General features: G+C 63.2%; 2 protein-coding genes across 2 annotated transcripts in view; both read left to right on the top strand.

Annotated features, from left to right (window-relative positions):
• KIF21B (kinesin family member 21B) overlaps positions 1–3,234 on the top strand; it is a 29,882-nt gene extending 26,648 nt beyond the window's left edge. Inside the window, exons 32-35 of the mRNA XM_035561363.1 lie at positions 161–278; positions 1,062–1,232; positions 1,717–1,916; positions 3,087–3,234. Of these exons, the coding sequence (XP_035417256.1) occupies positions 161–278; positions 1,062–1,232; positions 1,717–1,916; positions 3,087–3,141 (544 nt within the window). The 3' untranslated portion in view covers positions 3,142–3,234. The remainder of the gene's footprint in view (positions 1–160; positions 279–1,061; positions 1,233–1,716; positions 1,917–3,086) is intronic.
• Positions 3,235–11,677: 8,443 nt separating this feature from the next.
• Positions 11,678–16,441, top strand: ELF3 (E74 like ETS transcription factor 3). Its single transcript, XM_035561558.1, has 8 exons — positions 11,678–12,833; positions 13,327–13,548; positions 13,770–13,856; positions 13,950–14,069; positions 14,247–14,336; positions 14,875–14,991; positions 15,144–15,339; positions 15,459–16,441. Exons 1-8 carry the CDS (start codon positions 12,671–12,673, stop codon positions 15,577–15,579), a joined length of 1,116 nt encoding a protein of 371 aa, XP_035417451.1. The 5' UTR covers positions 11,678–12,670; the 3' UTR covers positions 15,580–16,441.
• Positions 16,442–16,687: the final 246 nt, after the last annotated feature.

Below are 16,687 nucleotides of genomic sequence, written 5' to 3'. Positions count from 1 at the left end.
GCTGCATGCCCCAAGGCTCCCCTGGCATCACTAGGAATTGGGGTGCCCTGCTCACAACCCCCGTCCCCAAAGGGACCTTCCCCTGCTGGGGGTCTGTGCCTGGGAGAGGCTTTTGGGGGAGCTTTTTGGGAGATCTGACCCCAGCCCCTGGTCTCCGTAGGCTGCAGCCCGTCGGGAAGCTGAGCGGCCACATCGGGCCTGTGATGTGTCTCACGGTAAACCAGACAGCGAGCAACCACGACCTGGTGGTGACGGGCTCCAAGGATCACTACGTCAAGGTAGGCCCCTGGCTGCGGGCTGAGCCGCTGGCACCTCGGGGGGCCCGGGTCTTGGCAACCTCCTGCTGCCTCCATGCCCAGATTTCTGTTTTCACCTCTGTGTGTGGCTTTCTGTGCATCTCCACGCCTCAAATCTTGCCTTTTGTCCGTGGTAGGGATGCAGCTTTGGGTGTGGGGGTTTGTCTGGCTCGTCCCTCAGGATCCGTGCCTGGTGCTGGCGCGTTATGGCTGACCCGGATCAGCAGCTTGCCCCGTTCTGCTGACTTCTCCTTCCTGGTGCAGATGCTTTGTGCCTGCTGATTTGCAGCTCCAGCACAGCAAAAGCTCACCCCTCCGTTTTATTTTTGGCTGGCTGTTAGCAGGTTGAGGTGGAGCTGGCACCAGGGGGATGGGGAGGGAGGCAGGGTCCTGCTCTTCTGACAGCTGCGAGCTCTTGGCTTGGCTCGTGGAGAGGTGTAAAAGCTCACCATGAGTGAAATCCTAGAATCATTGGGGTTGGAAAAGCCCTCCAAGATCATCTGGTCCAACCACCCCCTACCACCACTGTCACCCACTGAACCCTGTCCCCAAGCACCACGTCCAACCTCTCCTTGAGCACCCCCAGGGACGGGGACTCCACCACCTCCCTGGGCAACCCGTCCCAACGCCTGACCGCTCTTTCTGAGCAGAAATGTCTCCTCATTTCCAACCTCAGAGGGCGATGGCCAAGTTCTCCAAGGCAGAGTGACCTCCATTTATTTCCACACCCATCTGGGATCTCTCCCCCGCTGTTTTTTTCCCCAGGTGTTTGAGATTGCCGAGGGCATGGTGGGCAATATCGGCCCCACTCACAACTTCGAGCCCCCTCACTACGACGGCATCGAGTGCCTGGCCATCCAGGGGGACGTCCTCTTCAGTGGCTCCAGGGACAACGGCATAAAGAAATGGGACCTGGAGCAGCAGGAACTTATCCAGGTCTGGACGGGAGAGCATGTGGGGGGTCCTCAGGGTGACGTGGGGCAGAGCAGCAGTGCTGTGGGGGTGCTGGGGGACGGTTCAGGGACCTGGTGCTGGTGTCCTGTGCTGAACGCACCTGGAGGGCACCCCTGTTCCTGGCAGTGCCTGTTCCAGGTGGCTCTGTACCCCCATAAACACCTATGTATGTGGATTGGCACCCAGCATTGCCAATTCCCCTCGGCACACAGGCTTTGCAGCATCAACTGCTGTGCTGAGTCCCTGGGTGCTGGGTTCCACTCTGAAAACAGGATTGGTGCCCCCTGCCCAGGGGGCAAACTGAGCTCTGGGTCTTGGATCCAGCCCCTTGGCATCCTAACTCGAGCTGATGGAGGTCAGCCCTGGGGTGATGATGATCTGAGCCCCTCAAGTTGGATGCACGAGGCTTTTTTTGGGGCTGCAGATGATGCTGATCGTCATCTCCCCTCTGTCCCCATATGTGCAGCAAATCCCCAACGCGCACAAAGACTGGGTCTGTGCCCTGGCCTTCATCCCCGGCCGCCCCATGGTGCTGAGCGCCTGCCGAGGAGGCGTGATCAAGGTCTGGAACGTGGATAACTTCACCCCGATCGGGGAGATCAAGGGGCACGACAGCCCCATCAATGCCATCTGCACCAACTCCAAGCACATCTTCACCGCCTCCAGGTGAGCCGCGGGCTTTCTGCGCCCCACAGCCCCCGGGAGGTGGGAGCCCCTTGGGTTGACCTGTCATCCCTGGGCCTGGGGGGGCTGCAGGGAGCAGGGAGGGAGGGAAGGGAGGGTCTCACAGCTTCCCAGTCCCTGCACCCCTCATCTCATCTTGCCCATCTTAGTCTGTCCCCTGCCTGCGTGCCGGCGATGCCCTGGGTTATCCCCCACGCAGGGACCCCTCTTCCCTGGGGCTGGGCACCCCCTGCTGCTCTCGGGGAGCAAATTGGCAGCAAGACTCTGATGTCCTCTTTTCGACCATGTCCCTTTTCTCCCTTCCTGTTTCTGTCTCTCTCTGTCTCTCCTCCTCCCCACCTCCCATCTGTGCCACAGCGACTGCCGGGTAAAGTTATGGAATTACGTGCCTGGGCTCACCCCTTGCCTTCCACGACGCGTCCTTGCCATAAAGGGCCGTGCTACTAGTCTGCCTTGACCCTCCTGCTCTCTCTGACTCTCTCTTGCTCATGCACTCTTCTTCTGTCTTTTCCTTTCTCTCCATCTCTTTCTCCCTCTCTCTTTCTCGCTGTTGCTTGCTTTTGCTCCTCTCTCTCTTTCTCTCTCTCTCTCTCTCTCTGGTCTGAGCTGCTTCTTAACGGTATGAAACTCTTTTGCGTTTTTCCCCACTTGATAAATCTTTGCTAGGAGTGACTCCGCCCCCTTGGTCCCCATCACACCCCCGCGTTGTTTTGTTTTTTTTGTTTTCTTTTTTCTTTTTTCTCTCGCCCGGTGCCCACGTCTGCCGTGGCAGCCACGGCCTGCCCGCACCCTTGCATGGAGACGGGGCCACCCCAAAGCAAGCCTGTGCCCGGGGGAGACCCAGCTCAGCAGCTCCCTGCGGCATCACTTCGACCTAGTCAGAGCTCATCCGAGGGGTGCAGGGGTGGTCCCGCTGTCAGGGTCCCCGCTCCCCTTTGTCCCCAGTCCCTGCCCGCGGGGTGAGCTGGAGGCTGAGCCCCACTGGGTCTGCCTGCTCCCCAAACCAGCCCGGGCGTCCTCGCGACGAGGGGAAGGAGCCTGGGGGAGCCCTGGGGGCTGCATGCTGCCAGGGGCTGGGGGTGGAGGACGTCTCCTCGCAGTGCCAAGCCCCCTGCCCCTCTCACGCCGCCCCTCTCACCCTTTATTTCTCAGCGACCTGACAGTGAAGCTCTGGAGCGGGAGGAGGTTGCCCGCTGGGTCCAACTAGGGACTGCAAAGGACTGGAAGAAGGGACAGGAGGACGACGGCCGGGTACCTCGCCCTTGCTATCGAGACCCCGTCATCGACAGAAGCTCAACCCAGGGATGGGATTTGTTGTGCCTGGCCTGACGGGGTGGATGAGGCCCCACCTGGTACTTTGAGCACTGATTTTTTTCCCGTGAAGAGGCAGCTCCGTGGAGCACCGGCAGCTCCACCTCCCCTCCTGCTGCGGTTTCTCGATGGTTTTCCAGTGACCAGGAAACTTCGTCTCCCTTCTCGCCCACCCTGCTGTACTGCCTGCCAGGACTCTGAGGGGTTGGAGTCCAGGCTGAGTTCCTTGGCTCCTCCTGAAAGGAATCTGGGGACACCAAATTCCCTCATGCCCCTGTGGCTTCCTGCAGCCTCTGCCTGGATGTGCTCCTTCGGTCCCTCTTGGCTCCAGGGCTGGTTCCTGCAGGAGTCTTTCTCCATTCCCCAGTCTCGAGGCCGCTGGGGGTCTGCTGGCCGGGACCGGAGCACGGAGGGGCTGCTTCTTCGGAGACGGTACTTGTAGGACGGCCTCCGTGCTGCGATGGGGTCTGCAGGAGGATTTCCAGGCAGCTCCATCATCCCCGAGCCTCAGCCTGTCCGACCTGGCTCGCCCTGAGCATCTCTGCTGTGCCACAGCCACGGGTGCACGGTGAACCCGGGCACATCTCCATCCATCGCACGACTTCCCAGCCTGCTGCGTTTCCTCGTGGTGACCTCTGAAAATCTGAGCCAAAATCTCAGCAGACCCCCAGCTCCGCTCTGCAGCGGGGTAAGGACGGGCTGCTCAGTCCTGCTGCTGGCACCTCGGGTCTCAGCAGGCATTTCTGGTGCGTCCCTGAAGCATTTTAACCCCTCTCGAGCTCAGGACCCCAAGAAAGACCTGAAGTTCCTGGCTGAAGAAGCCAAGGCTGGGTTATTACCCTGAAGGCCCATCTCATTTTGGCACAGCTGGGAGCTGGAGGCTCTCAACACCCTGCTCTCAGCCCCTTTTCCTGGGAAGGGACCAGCTCGGTTTTGCCCCGCGAGCCCTGGGGTGCTGGCCATGGGGCTCGGTGCCCCACAGAGGCCGGGTGAGGATGGAGTTGACCCTGCTGGGAGCAGGGCAAGGAAGGGGTCGGCTGCTGGGGCTGGCACAAATTCCCCGCTCGCTGCACGCTTGAAGGATAATCCTGCAGGCGGATGATCTTGCACGGTTTGCTCCGTCCAGGAGTGTGATCCTGAGGATTCAGCCTCTGCAGCTACCCTCCTCTTCCTCCTCCTCCCCTGGTTTAAGGGTCAGCAAGGCTCCGGTCCCACGCTGGAGCTTTGATTTCTCCCTCCCCTGGTCCCTTGGGCCGTCCCCTGCGCCATGCCAGGCTTTGTGGGATGGCCGAGGAGAGCCCAGGAGGGGTGCCCTCTCCCGTGTTCTCACCTCATTTTTGTCGCAGAAGAAGCAGCATTTGGACTCGGACTTACGGATTTCCATACGTGATCCCACCAGTGCTGAACTGGGATCTCGGAGGCCAGGGGCTCCAGGACCTGCCCCGTAAAGCACAGACCATTTTCCCTCTCCTTTCTGCAACCACAGCAACTCCTGGAGCAGCCCCGGGTCATTTGCCACCAGCCCTGGTTAAAACCTCTCCAGGTGGAGCGTGGCAATTCCTCCGCATCCCAAAGCACAGGAGCATCTCTACTGACTTGATGGGGATTATTTTTTTGTGTGTGTGTTTTGGGGGGAAAAAAAGCAACAAAACAATCCTGCTGGCATGCCTCGGTGCAGGGCACGATGCTGTGTCACCCTGCCCAGGACAGTGCCTGGGCAAACCAGGAGGCACAAGGGCCCCACGGCCACCCGCATAACCCACAGAGGTACGGAGCTGGAGGCGGTGATGCCCTCTAAGCCTGTCTTGGGGAGGGTTTCCCTGCTCCTCGATACCTTTTTTTGGGGATGTGTTTGTGTGGCTGCAGCCGGGTGCACCGTGGGCATCGGTGCCTGCGCCAAGGTCTGCCAGCGCCTGCCCTAAAACCTCGCGCTGCTGGAATCAGTGAAGGGGCGCCCTGTCGGGGCGATTTGGGGTCAGATCTGCCTCGCCTTTCTCTCCAGTTTCCCCCTCCACGTAGGCTGCAAGTGCCTGCTTGGCTTCCCAGGGCTGAGGGGCCGATCCTGGCTGATGCTGAGCACCCAGCTGCAGCCTGCAGGGGGAGGGAGCTGGGGAGCACGGCCCAGCAGCGAGGGGCCAGAGAGGGGGGTCTTTGAAGCAGGAGGTGACTGTGATCCCATATTGTGTGTGTGTTTGTGTGTGTGTCGTAGTCCCTGCATGGGTTGGTGCTGCCCACGCGGGGGAGTGATTTTTGGGGTGTTGATCTGGTTTAGCTACCTCACGGTGCAAGCTGGGTGCTGTTGTCATTGGGTTTCGTCTGGGGGATGGGGTGGGGGGGGGGGTGGGGGTTTGAAGTTTGAATTTCTCTTCCTTCCGTCCTCGTCGTTATGATTTTGATGCTTGAGTTTGTCCCAAAGACGTGTGGCCTCACCTGCACCTCGCTGCGTTTCTGAGCCCCCTCCCTGGGCAGCTCAGCACCCCAACCCCCCCCCCCCCCCCCAGCTCCCACCTCCCCTGCACATTTCCTGCTGAGATTTGGCTCCCGCTGCTGGAGGATGCTCACGCCAGGGCTCTGCCTCGACCCCGTTAGTTATGGGGTTGAGCTGCAGCCTTGCAGAGGTCCCTCCTGCCCCTTTGGGGGATGGAGAGCAGCCTCTGCAGGGCTGAGCTCAGCCTGCATCCCTGCCCCTGTGCTTGCAGCTGGTCTCTGGGGATGCAAAGCTCTCCCTGGGGTGATGGCATGCAGAGCACAACGTGGGCACGGGCTGCTACTCATCCCTGTTTTCCTGAGCCCGCCGTGCTCTGGGAGCAGGCAGGAGCTGCAGGGAAGCGGTGCTTTCAAAGCCTCTGCCCAGGGTGGAGGTGGTCTGTGAGAGAGGGGGAATCCCCTGTGTGATGTTAATTTTATTTTTTCCATCCCCAAAATGTAGTTGAACCTAGATCCTGTCCCAGGCACTGAACGTAAACTGGGGCAGCCCCAGGGCCCCCCAGTTATCCCCCCTTGGGGTTGGGGGGCTGCACAGGGCTCTGCTCCACTCCCTGCACCATGGGGTTTGGGGAGCTCGTGGCTCCCAGCCATACCCCCAGGTTCGGGGGGCAGGTCCCCCAAACCCTCAAGCACAAGGTCCCACCCTGCCGGCGGTCTGGTGAGGGGAGGCTCTTGGCCTCTGGTCCTTCAGCTCCTTCAGTTGCTGCCTCTGCCCGTGGGCACCACGAGGGTTTGGGGCTGCACTTCCCCAGTTTTACCACCTTGTCCGTGTCCCAGAGGACGGCGCCTGCAGGCTCAGGCTGGGGCCGTGGTTTTGGATACACCGAGGGTGTAGGGTAAGGGCAGGAGTGCAGGTGAGGGGCGGAGGAAGCCAGACAGCCCTTTGATCCTTTTGCACTGTGCTGGGCGCTCCCCTGGGGCTTTACGGGGGGTCTCTGAGCCTTTCCCCCAGCCCCTCCATCGCGGGGCCAGCTTGGAGCTGCCTTCACGCCACGCACCTCGTTTTGCTTCTCCCTCGGTGCCTTGGTTTGTGCCAAGCGTGCGCTGATCCCTGCCCCCGGGGGGGTCCTGCCCTCGCTCGGGGAGCTGGCTGCTGCTGCTGGTCCTGGGCTCTGCGCCTCGCTCCTGGATCTCCTCCCTCCAGCACACAGGGGCCGGCTCCAGCTCCGGCCTGGAGCTGAGCTTTGCACAGCAGGGATGGAGACGGCGCAGGAGTCCCGAAGGGCCATGCCCCCAAACCACTGTGAGCCCACCCGGGGAGCCCAGACCCCATCTCTCTCCCCAGCACCCACAGCTCTTATGGCACAAACGGGGGGGGGGTGGTTTTGGGGCGCTGCGTCTCAGCCCGGCCAGCTGCAAGGAGCTGAAGCACCAGGGCTTGGGGCTCCTCCCCAGCGCCTCCCAGCTTTTAGGATCCCAGCCCTGGTCCTGCAGAGCCACCGCCTGCCCCCAGGGTGTCCTCCCAGTGCCCCCCTTTCCCCGTCCCACACTGGGATGGGGTCCAGGTACGATCCTACGGAGCACACGTCACTCGCCTTGTCGCTGCTGCTTTGCTCCATCCTGCAGGCACCACGCCCCCCCCCCCCCCCCCCCCCCCCCGAGCCCCCTTCTCCCTTTGTGGGGAGCAGGGAAGGGGTCCCCCCAGCCCCCACCCCCACCCCCCCCCCCCGTGCTGCTCCAGCTGTAAGCAGGAGGGAGCCCAGCACAGCACTGACACCCCCCTCCCAGGCCTTGTTCCTAGAAAACCCATTGCCCTGCGCCTTCCTCCTGCCCTGGGGGCTCGTCCCCATCTCCCCCCAGGACAGCTCTGCCCTGGGACCTGCGCCGGGAGGGGGACAGCCCTGGCTCCCAGCCCTGCGCCTGCTCCATCGCCCCTTCCCGCTGCACAAGTCACAAGCAGCAGGTGCCTTTTCTTGCTCGGAGCTGTTCTACAGAGGCCAGCTCTCGTGAAGGCTTCTTTTTTTTTTTTTTTTTCCTCTCTGCTGGGTTGTGCAGCCCAGCCCTGCGGTCTGGGTTTGTCGGAGGACAAGGCGTGTGTATATATTTTATACCTCGATGTGTTCCTGTAAATAGTGTAAGTTATTTCGGTCTCATGATGTACATGTTTTGTTTTGTTTTGTTTTGTTTTGTTTTCAATGGATGTGGTTGTTCCTTGCCTTTTTGTCTTCACGAATAAAGTGTACTGAAACGACCGGGCGAAGCCTCCCAGGGGATGAGCAGAGCTGGGAGCTGCCTGGGCTGATGGATGCAGGACCCGGGGAGTGCAGGGGTGCTGCTGGGGCCCTTCTGGTCCTGCTCAGCTGCGGGAAGGCGACCTGCGTCCTCAGGGGCACCGAGTGCTCAGGGGGACAGCGCGGGTGCCGTGGTTCTCCCCCAGGACCTGAAGGTGGAGGAAGCACAGCCCTGGCCGGGCTGGCTCTGCCCCTGGTGAGGAGGAGGAGGAGGGTGGGAGCACCTCGTTGTCCTGCTGCAGGGTCCCCAGGCAGGACGAGGTGTCACCAAGCGCCATCACACAGGGATGTCCCCGTGGCTATGGGCTATGCTGTAGGGCTGTGCCTTGGGTGCCTCCAGCCTGTGATGGTCCCCGTGGTCCTGCCCCGTCCCATGCTCTGGGGGACCTGGGGGACAGGCGATGTCCGGGGGACAGGGGATGTCCTGGGGACAAAGCTCTGGAGGGACAAGAGGCTTTGCAGGAGGATCTAGCGTGAAATTCGCCAAAGGAAAAGGCCGTCGGGTGCTGCGCCCGGGGCGGGGCGATGCTGGACACAGGCACAGCTCAGCAGGAGGGACCTGGGGGTGCTCAGCACCAGCCAGCAGCGCGCCCTGGCAGGTGTGCACAATGTAAAGGGGATGTTAAGGGGATTGTTATTTACTACAAAGCTGGTAAAAGCTGGAAGGTGTGTCCTGGAAGGAGAGGCTTGGTGTGCAGGGGTCTGGGCTGGAGGCGAGGCGGCTCCGAGCGCCCTCGGTGCTCTCCTCCCCGGGACCGATGCTGGCACCGAGCTGCACGGGGGGGTTCAGACGTGACAATAGGGAAAAATTCTTTACAGTGAGGGTGCTGAGGTGCAGGCTTCCTAGCACGGTGGTTGATGTCCTGTGCCTGGCGGCATTGATAATCTGCTTCAGCTTCTATTAGCCCCGCAGTGCGCAGGGGGACTTGGCGAGCTCTGCGCATCCCTTCCACCTCATCTACCCCAACCCCAAGCCTCTGAGGACACCGGGCAGCCGTGGCAGGACCCCTGTGTCCCAGCCTGGCTGTCGAGGGCCACCTCCCCGAGCCCGGTGTCCCCAGGAGCGGGTGGCTTTGGGGACAGCCGGCAGGTGGCAGCCCCGGCTGCGGGACGGCAGGGAGCGGCGGAGCTGCTGGCGCTGGGGTCAGCGGGGTCCTCCCCTGGCCCCGGGGGCTGAGGGGGCTGGGGAGGGGGCTGCAGGCAAAGGGGGGGTTGGGGAGTGAATTTGGGGGACCCTTCTGGGGGGTCAGGGGTTGCTCTGGGAGGTGGGAAGGAGAAGTGGCTGCAGGGAGGGGATGGAGATGGATTGTGTCCCTGGAGCTGGGATCGTGCCCCCAAAATGGGATCCTGTCCCCAAACTGGGATCATGTCCTCAAACTGGGATTGTGTCCCTAAACTGGGATCCTGTCCCCAAGCTGTGCCCGTGTCCCTTGGGGTATGGGGACAAAGGCAAGGCCCGGGGGTGGCACATGGCAGGAGGTGGCCCCAGCACCAACCTGCGGTGCCCGTGGAGGTGATGGATGGTGGCACCAAGCTGCACCCCCCCCCCAGCCCATCGGGCAGACAACCCCCCTCAGAGCAGAGAGAGGGGGCTGTGATCTGCACCCCGAAATCTGCACGGCAGCACCTCAGCCCCAGCAGCCTCCACTTTCTCTTTCCCAGTGGCACTGGTTAGACTGGTTGGATGGAGCAGCCGGGTGCTGGGAGATGCTGGTGCTGGACTGTGCCTGCACCCACCAACCCTGGAGCAATCCCTCCTGGCACCCATCCTGCACCCGCCCTGCCTGGGGCACCCCGTGGGAGATGGGGTCCCTCCCTGCCAGGGGTGGCCCGACACAGAGCTCGTCCTGAGAGTGGTGCCAGCTCTGGGGGGCTGCACTGGGGGGGGGGGGGTGACATTGCAGCTACCCCGGCACTGGGGGGCTGAGGTGGTGCTGGGTGCTTTCCACGAGGCCCCAAGCAGCGTGGGGGACAGGGGGGACAGCGGGCTGGGGGCACAGGGTGCTGCTCTGGTCCTGGCTGGGTCTCAGGAGGGTGCCCAGAGCTGTTCCAGCCCCGTGGCCTGCATACACCCGTGCTGCTGCTGCCAGGGTGATGGGATCTGAGGGGCCACAGCTGGGAGGGTACCGTGGGTCTGGGTTCTCCCCCCAGCAGGGCTGGTGGCACCAGTGGCACCCCCCTCCTGCCTGGGGTCCCACCCGCTTGCTGCACCGGGTGCACCTCTCCAACCAGCGGCATCACCCGGGCTGACTGCAGCACCTGGCTCTGCGGGGAGCCCCTGGGAGGAGGATGCTCAGCCCGGTCCCCCCCCAGACTGCCCCCATCTGTGCAGAGCTCCTGGGGGCTCCCGGTGCTCCGTGCCTGCCCCTTCTCCCCCCGGCTCAGGGCACCGCAGACCCACCGTGACCCTGCTCCAGGGGCTGCTGCCTTTTGAGAGGGGGTGGAAAAAGCTCCCCCAGGGGCAGGTTTCTAACCACAACGCTGGAACCCAGCCTGGCAGCGGGATCCCTGGGCACTGCAGGGTCACAGCACGCAGGGTTTCAGGCTCTGTGTGCGCCCAGCACCGGCATATCGACCCGGTGGTCCCGGCTTATCAAAGAATGGAGCCGGCAGGGGCTGCTCCCCGGCGTGGTGACGTCCCTGCACGCTGCAGGATGCTGTGCCCGGGAAACAAAAGGGCCTGGCAGCACCCAGCACTCGTGACGGTGCCATGCAGGAATGAAGCTGGGGCAGGTGATCAGCTCGCACGGCCCAGTGCCTCCCGGAGCGCAGGCTGGCCCCGGGGCCACAGCACGGCCCCGCAGCGCGGGGTGACGTGACCACAGGGATGGGGCCGAGGCACAGCATCCACGTCGGATGCACCGGTCGGCCGGCACCAAGCCACACCAGCTGGTTTGGTGCCAAGCACTGGTGTGAAGTGACCAGGACCTAGAGGTGATGCTGGGGTCGGCTGCAGTCACCCAGTGCCGGGGGTTTGCTCCAGCCCCTGGATGTGGCTGGCTCAGCAAAGCGGCAGCGCTGGGTAAATGGGTGCTGGGCTCTTGGCCTGGATGGGTCTAGATCTCCCTCCGCTAGCACAGGGCTAAAAAACCTGCATGAACAGACCCAGACAGGGTCCCAAATCCTGCCCAAAAGCCAGAGAGGGGCAGTGGAAAACAATTCCCCAAACGCATTCCCCCAGCCCTGCTTTACCCCCTTGGCGTGTGTACCTGCGTGCATACGTGTGTGTCCGTGCAGTGGTGCTTGTGAAATGGCCGGGGGTGGTCTGGCACAGCTCTGCAGCCTGCCCCAGCCACCCCTGGGCAAAAAAATGTCCCATCGCAACACGGCGAGCAGCGACGCTTGGGCACCTGCCCTGCCTCTGCTCCGTCCCTGCACAGACAGATCGTCACGGCCTCTGCCATGTGTGGTCCCGGGGACAGTGCCCGTGGGGTGGGTGACCCGGGCAGGGCTCCGAATGCAGCTGGGGACCCCTGCAAGAGCCCCCCTGCCACGAGCACTGCGCTGCCCCTTGGAGCAGGGCTTGGTGATGGGAAATCTGCATGGCCGGGGGGCACCTGGGGCAGCCTTCCCAGCCACTTTCCCCTTGGAAGAGCCCCCGGGATGGATGCGCAGCCCCTGGGGCTGCTCCGGCCCTCCTGGGCATGTTTTCTTGGCAGTGGGAGCCGAGCGAACCTGCTGCTGCGAGCAAACAACCACGAGCCGGGCAAACGGAGGCGAAGAAAACACCCCGCGAGGCCGGCGCGGGTGAAACTCTGGGCACCGGCAGGGCACAGGCTCTGACAATGATTAAACTGGCCAACCCAGATTTCCCGGCAAGGCAGCGCTGGGCTGGGACCCGGTGGTTCATATTATGCAAATCACCTGGATCTGGGAGCATGAACGTTTCAGCCTGGAATTCCCCTCGGGCCTCCAGATCGCGTTACGCCGCCCGTGCTATAAAAGAGGAGACGTGGGCAGGATCTGCCCATCGGCACAGCCTGGCCGGGCCCGCAGCCGTGGTTAGCGGCCGGGCAGGGCTCCCCTCGCCTCCCCCCTGGATTAGCTGCCGCCCCGCGAGTGCCATCGCAGAAGGTACCAAAGCTTTTTCCTTCGGGACCTGCTCCCCGATGGCGACGTCCCCCCAGCTTTGCTCCCTTCCCTCTGCATCTTCGCTCCCGCCGGGGATGTGCTCGGTTGGTCCTTGCTCGCCGCGCGCCCGCTGTCCCAGCGCGGCCACCGGCCCTTCTGGGGGGCCAGAGGGGGGCCCCCCTCCACCCCCTGGGCTTTGCCCAGCGACCAGCAAGATTTGGCTTTTCTACCACGGGCTGCCGAGTCACCGGGATGTGCTTTTTGGAGCTGCTGGCGGCCCTGCCTGTGGGCAGGGGGCAGGGGATGCGCCCACCCGCGGGGCTGGGGGCGCGTTTGGTGGCTGAGGGTCCCACAGGGGCCGTGCCTCGCCGTGCTGCGGGACCGACAGCCCCCTTGCTGCGAGAGGGGCTGGCAGGGTTGGGGAAGGGGCTGCGGCAAGCACGAGGCCACCTTGTCCCCTGCCCCGGGGTGGCAGGGATTCAGGCCACCGGGCGGGAGTTTCGGCAAAGGTGACCCGAGAGGCGGCGGCGGACGGAGGCAGGGAGAGCCCAGCCTCACCCAGCCCGGTCCCGGGGCTCCCGCGGGTGCTGCGGGTTGAGGGCCGGGGCTCACTGTGGTCTCTCGGCACAGAGCTTGATGGCAGGATCTTGCGAGATCAGCAACATTTTGTCCAAGTACAACAGCACCATGTACCAGCAGGAAGAGTCGCAGCTGGCCCTGGATGTGCTGGGACACCCTGGGGACGACGGCAGCCTGGGGCTGAGCTTCCCCCCCAGCCTGCCCCCGGTAGACACCACAGGTGGGTGGGGGCGAAGTGGTGGTGGGCTGCAGGGGGGAGCCCCCATGTAGGAGAGAAGTGAGGCAGTGCAGCTGCCTTGGAAGAGCACCCACGGTCCCATGGGGGCAGGTCGATGGTTTGCACCATGACTCAGTTTCCCCAGGGGGGTGATGGCTGGGAGGCTGCCGGAGGATGTGCCGGGTGGTACAAGGTGCCAGGCCCATAATCTGAACCCCATAACCCCAGCTCCATAATTCAAACCCCATAATCCGAACCCCATAATCTGAACCCCATAATCCAAACCCCTTAATCTGAACCCCATAATCCAAAACCCATAACCCCAGCCCCATAATCTGAACCCCATAACCCCAGCCCCATAACCCCAGCCCCATAACCCCAGCCTCATAACCCCAGCCCCATAACACAGCTCAGGACCCGCTGTGCCCCACGGGACCAACCCACGTACCCAGCCGCTCGCTGCCCAGCCCTGAGCCCCGCTCTCCGTCCCTTGCAGAAACGCCAGAGTGGTTCAGTGAGCTCCCATACTTCTGGACCAAGGTGCAGGTGCTGGAGTGGATCAGCTACCATGTGGAGAAGAACAAGTACGACGCCAGCATCATCGACTTCTCCTGCTGCAACATGGACGGGCACACGCTCTGCCACTGCAGCCGGGACCAGATGCGCCACATCTTCGGGCCCCTGGGGGACGAGCTCTACGACCGCCTGCATGAGATCAGTGAGTGTCCCGAGGTCCCCTTTGTCCCCAGGCCTGGCAGCTCCGAGAGCAAGGCTGAGACCCGCCCCCCCCCTCCCACCAGCCCAGGACCCCCGGAGCTGCTCAGGGTGGCGCAGGGGCACGGAGCGGTGTGCGGGGAGGGCTGGGCTCAGCTCCTGGCAGGTGCCGTTCCCCACCATGCCGAAATAGGGTCGCTAATTGCAGTCCCCTCACCCCTGCAGCCTCTGACGAGCTGACATGGATCATTGACTTGCTGGAAAAAGAGGATGCGAATTCCCAAGAGACCTTCCTGGACACCGGCCACCTGGGTACGAGAGGGGCCTCGGCCACAGCTACCCCCCGGGGGCCACATGCGGGCGCGGGCAGGGCTAACCCCTTCTCCCCTTCTCTGCCCCTTCCAGAGCTGGCAAACCCCTGTGCCAAGGATTCCCTGGAGGACCTGAAGCCCACAAACCCTTTCCTCTTCACAGACATCACCTGCTCGCCCGACGCCATGTCCCCAGGCAGCTCCGATGTCTCAGGTCAGTGGTTTCACCCAGCTGAGAGCTCCCACGGGGCTGGGAGAGCAGCGGGAACCACGGGCGGGTTTGGGGCTGGTACCTGGCTGACCGGGGGGCCTGGTGGGGGGAAAAAACAATGGGAAACACCTCCGGGTGCAAGTCGCTCGAGGTCTGAGCCCTGTCCCTTTGCCCCCCCAGGGCCTGCCATGTCCCACAGCCCCAACTCCCAGGACTCCGGTGGAAGCGACCTCGACCTCGACCCCGTGGAAGTGAAGCTCTTCCCTGACGGTGAGCTGCGGGCATCCCCCCAGGGCCGGGAGGGCAGAGCTTGTGCCAGCCATTTAGGGACAAGCCCTGAACACCCATCTGCACCGTGGGTTTTTTTTTTTTTTTTTTTTTTTGCGTGCCCTGGGCCCTATTCTCCCCATTGAGCTGCAGACGGGTGGGAAGGGGCAGGCGATGGCAGCGGGGTGAGGGCTGCAGCCGGAGGTGCTGGGCGCTGGAAGCATCGAGCCCAGCTGGCGGCGGGACTGGGGACACTGGGGATGCAGGGAGGCAGCGGGGTTTGGGGAAGGAGCGGCGTGCTGCCCTAAGAACACAGGCTCCCCTGTGTCGGGGGGGATGATGTGGGAGGGAAGGGGCAGACTCCGCTCTCCAGGGGATGGTTCCCTGGTGCCTGGGCTTGAAAAGAGGGCACAGCCCCTGACACCCCCAGCCAGCTCTCCCCTGCTCCCGAGGGAGATGTCTCTGTGCCCGGGGAGGGGGCTGCACGCCAGCAGGCCCTGCAGGTGGGATAACACATCCATCCCCTTCTCGGTGCGTGCAGACGGCTTTGCTGGGAGCAAGAAAGGGGACGGCAAACACGGCAAGAGGAAACGGGGACGGCCCCGAAAGCTCAGCAAGGAGAACAGAGACTGCCTGGAGGGCCGGAAGAGCAAGCACTGTACGTAAACCTCCGGCCTCCCAGGGGGAATGCCTGCCCCAGCCTGGTCCTTGGGGGGGAAATTTGGGGAAGGACCGTGTCCGCTGGCAGGAGGCTGGGCAGAGCTGCGGGCAGGAGTTTCCGTGCCCTGACGGCTCGATCTCCCCTTGCAGCCCCGAGAGGCACCCACCTGTGGGAGTTCATCCGGGACATCCTGATCCACCCGGAGCTGAACGAGGGGCTGATGAAGTGGGAGGACCGGCGGGAGGGCGTCTTCAAGTTCCTGCGCTCCGAGGCGGTGGCCCAGCTCTGGGGCCAGAAGAAGAAGAACAGCAGCATGACCTACGAGAAGCTGAGCCGGGCCATGCGGTGAGTGCCCCCCCGGGCCCCGACGGGTGTCCTGCCTCCCCCCCCAGGCCTCAGCCTTGGCCCCTGCACCCAGCAGGGCTGCACCCAGAGCCCTGACCCCAACACTTATCCCCCCCCAGGTATTACTACAAACGTGAAATCCTGGAGAGGGTCGACGGGCGCCGGCTGGTGTACAAGTTTGGGAAGAACTCCAGCGGCTGGAAGGAGGAGGAGGTGCTCAACAGGAACAAGGAGCTGTAGGAGCCCCGGACTTGGGGGCCTGTGGAGCCCTCCCCGGGCCAGTCCCGAGCCTGGCTCCTGGCAGGAAAATTTGGCAGCTGCTGCCCCACGCAGCCTGTGAAACTCCGACACGCTCGTGTGTGCTGGCGACTGCTGGCACCGAGGTGTTTAAAGCTAATATTTTGGCTCCAGTAGGTTATTGTAAACCATTATTTCCCTCGCTGGATTTGTACCTCCGACTCGGAGAGGTGGTGACTTTGGCTGTTTGAAAGCCTGGACAGGAGAAAAGGGGGAAAAAAAAAGTCTGAGCTGGCACCGAGTGGGTGTCCTGCTGTCACCCAGCGCCTCGTCGCCGATCGGACGGGAGCCACCAGCTCTCTCCCCACCGCTGCTCATGTCGTGAAGGCGCTGCTGTCCTGGCTGCCCTACGTGGGGTGAGCGGGGCCCCTCTGCAGCAGCGGCAGTGCCTGCCAGGAGACGACGGGAGCAATGCAGAGAGCTCCTCCTGACCCCGCAGAGCCTGCAGAGGGGACGCTCGGGGCACAAGGGCCTGTCCGTGTCACCAGCCCAGCTGCCTGTACCTAGGAACAGGCCGTTTCCCCCTAGGGTGGCTTCTAATTTATGTAAAAAAAAAATGGCACGGAGTGAATGTACAGATTTATTTTTTCACGAGGAAGATGTTCCCGCGTGGCAGCGTGCTCCCTGTCCTGCGGCAGGCGGTGATGCTCAGCTGGCCTGAGGCCACGTCCCGGGGGCACAGACTGGCTCTGTGCCCCGCAGCAGGAGGGGGATGCCAGCCCACCGGGCGCCCAGCAGGGGCGACTGGATTCCTCCTTTTGAGCTCGGGAGCATAAAAGGAATAAATTGTTTGTCTGGGTTTTTGTAGCTCCGTCTCCTTGTCCTTGCTTTTCCTCGAGGCACAGCGGGGGCCGGATGCATGTTGCATGGGATGTCCCCTTGCTGATCCCCTTCTGCCACCATCCCTCTTGCTTGCCGTGGCCTGGACTCACTGGCCCACTGATCCGGACTCGCTGGCCACCATGGCACGGGGTGGCAGGATCCTCCTGGGCTCTGTCTGTCCCCATGCTGAGAGGGAGAGCTGGAGGCCGTGTCCCCAAGCTAGCGCGGC

The sequence above is a fragment of the Cygnus atratus genome, chromosome 24 (genome assembly GCF_013377495.2).
Source record: "Cygnus atratus isolate AKBS03 ecotype Queensland, Australia chromosome 24, CAtr_DNAZoo_HiC_assembly, whole genome shotgun sequence".
Classification (NCBI taxonomy): domain Eukaryota; kingdom Metazoa; phylum Chordata; class Aves; order Anseriformes; family Anatidae; genus Cygnus; species Cygnus atratus.
Note: the sequence above shows the minus strand (reverse complement) of the source record. Positions and strands in the feature narration are given on the sequence as shown.

What these genes read in the sequence shown, in the direction of transcription:
- ELF3 (XM_035561558.1), top strand. Translation starts at nt 12,671, where the DNA reads ATGGCAGGATCTTGCGAGATCAGCAACATTTTGTCCAAGTACAACAGC. An exon ending in AGTGAAGCTCTTCCCTGACG is followed by an intron (nt 14,337 to 14,874) that starts GTGAGCTGCGGG and finishes CGGTGCGTGCAG; the next exon opens with ACGGCTTTGCTGGGAGCAAG. An exon ending in GGGCCGGAAGAGCAAGCACT is followed by an intron (nt 14,992 to 15,143) that starts GTACGTAAACCT and finishes CTCCCCTTGCAG; the next exon opens with CCCCGAGAGGCACCCACCTG.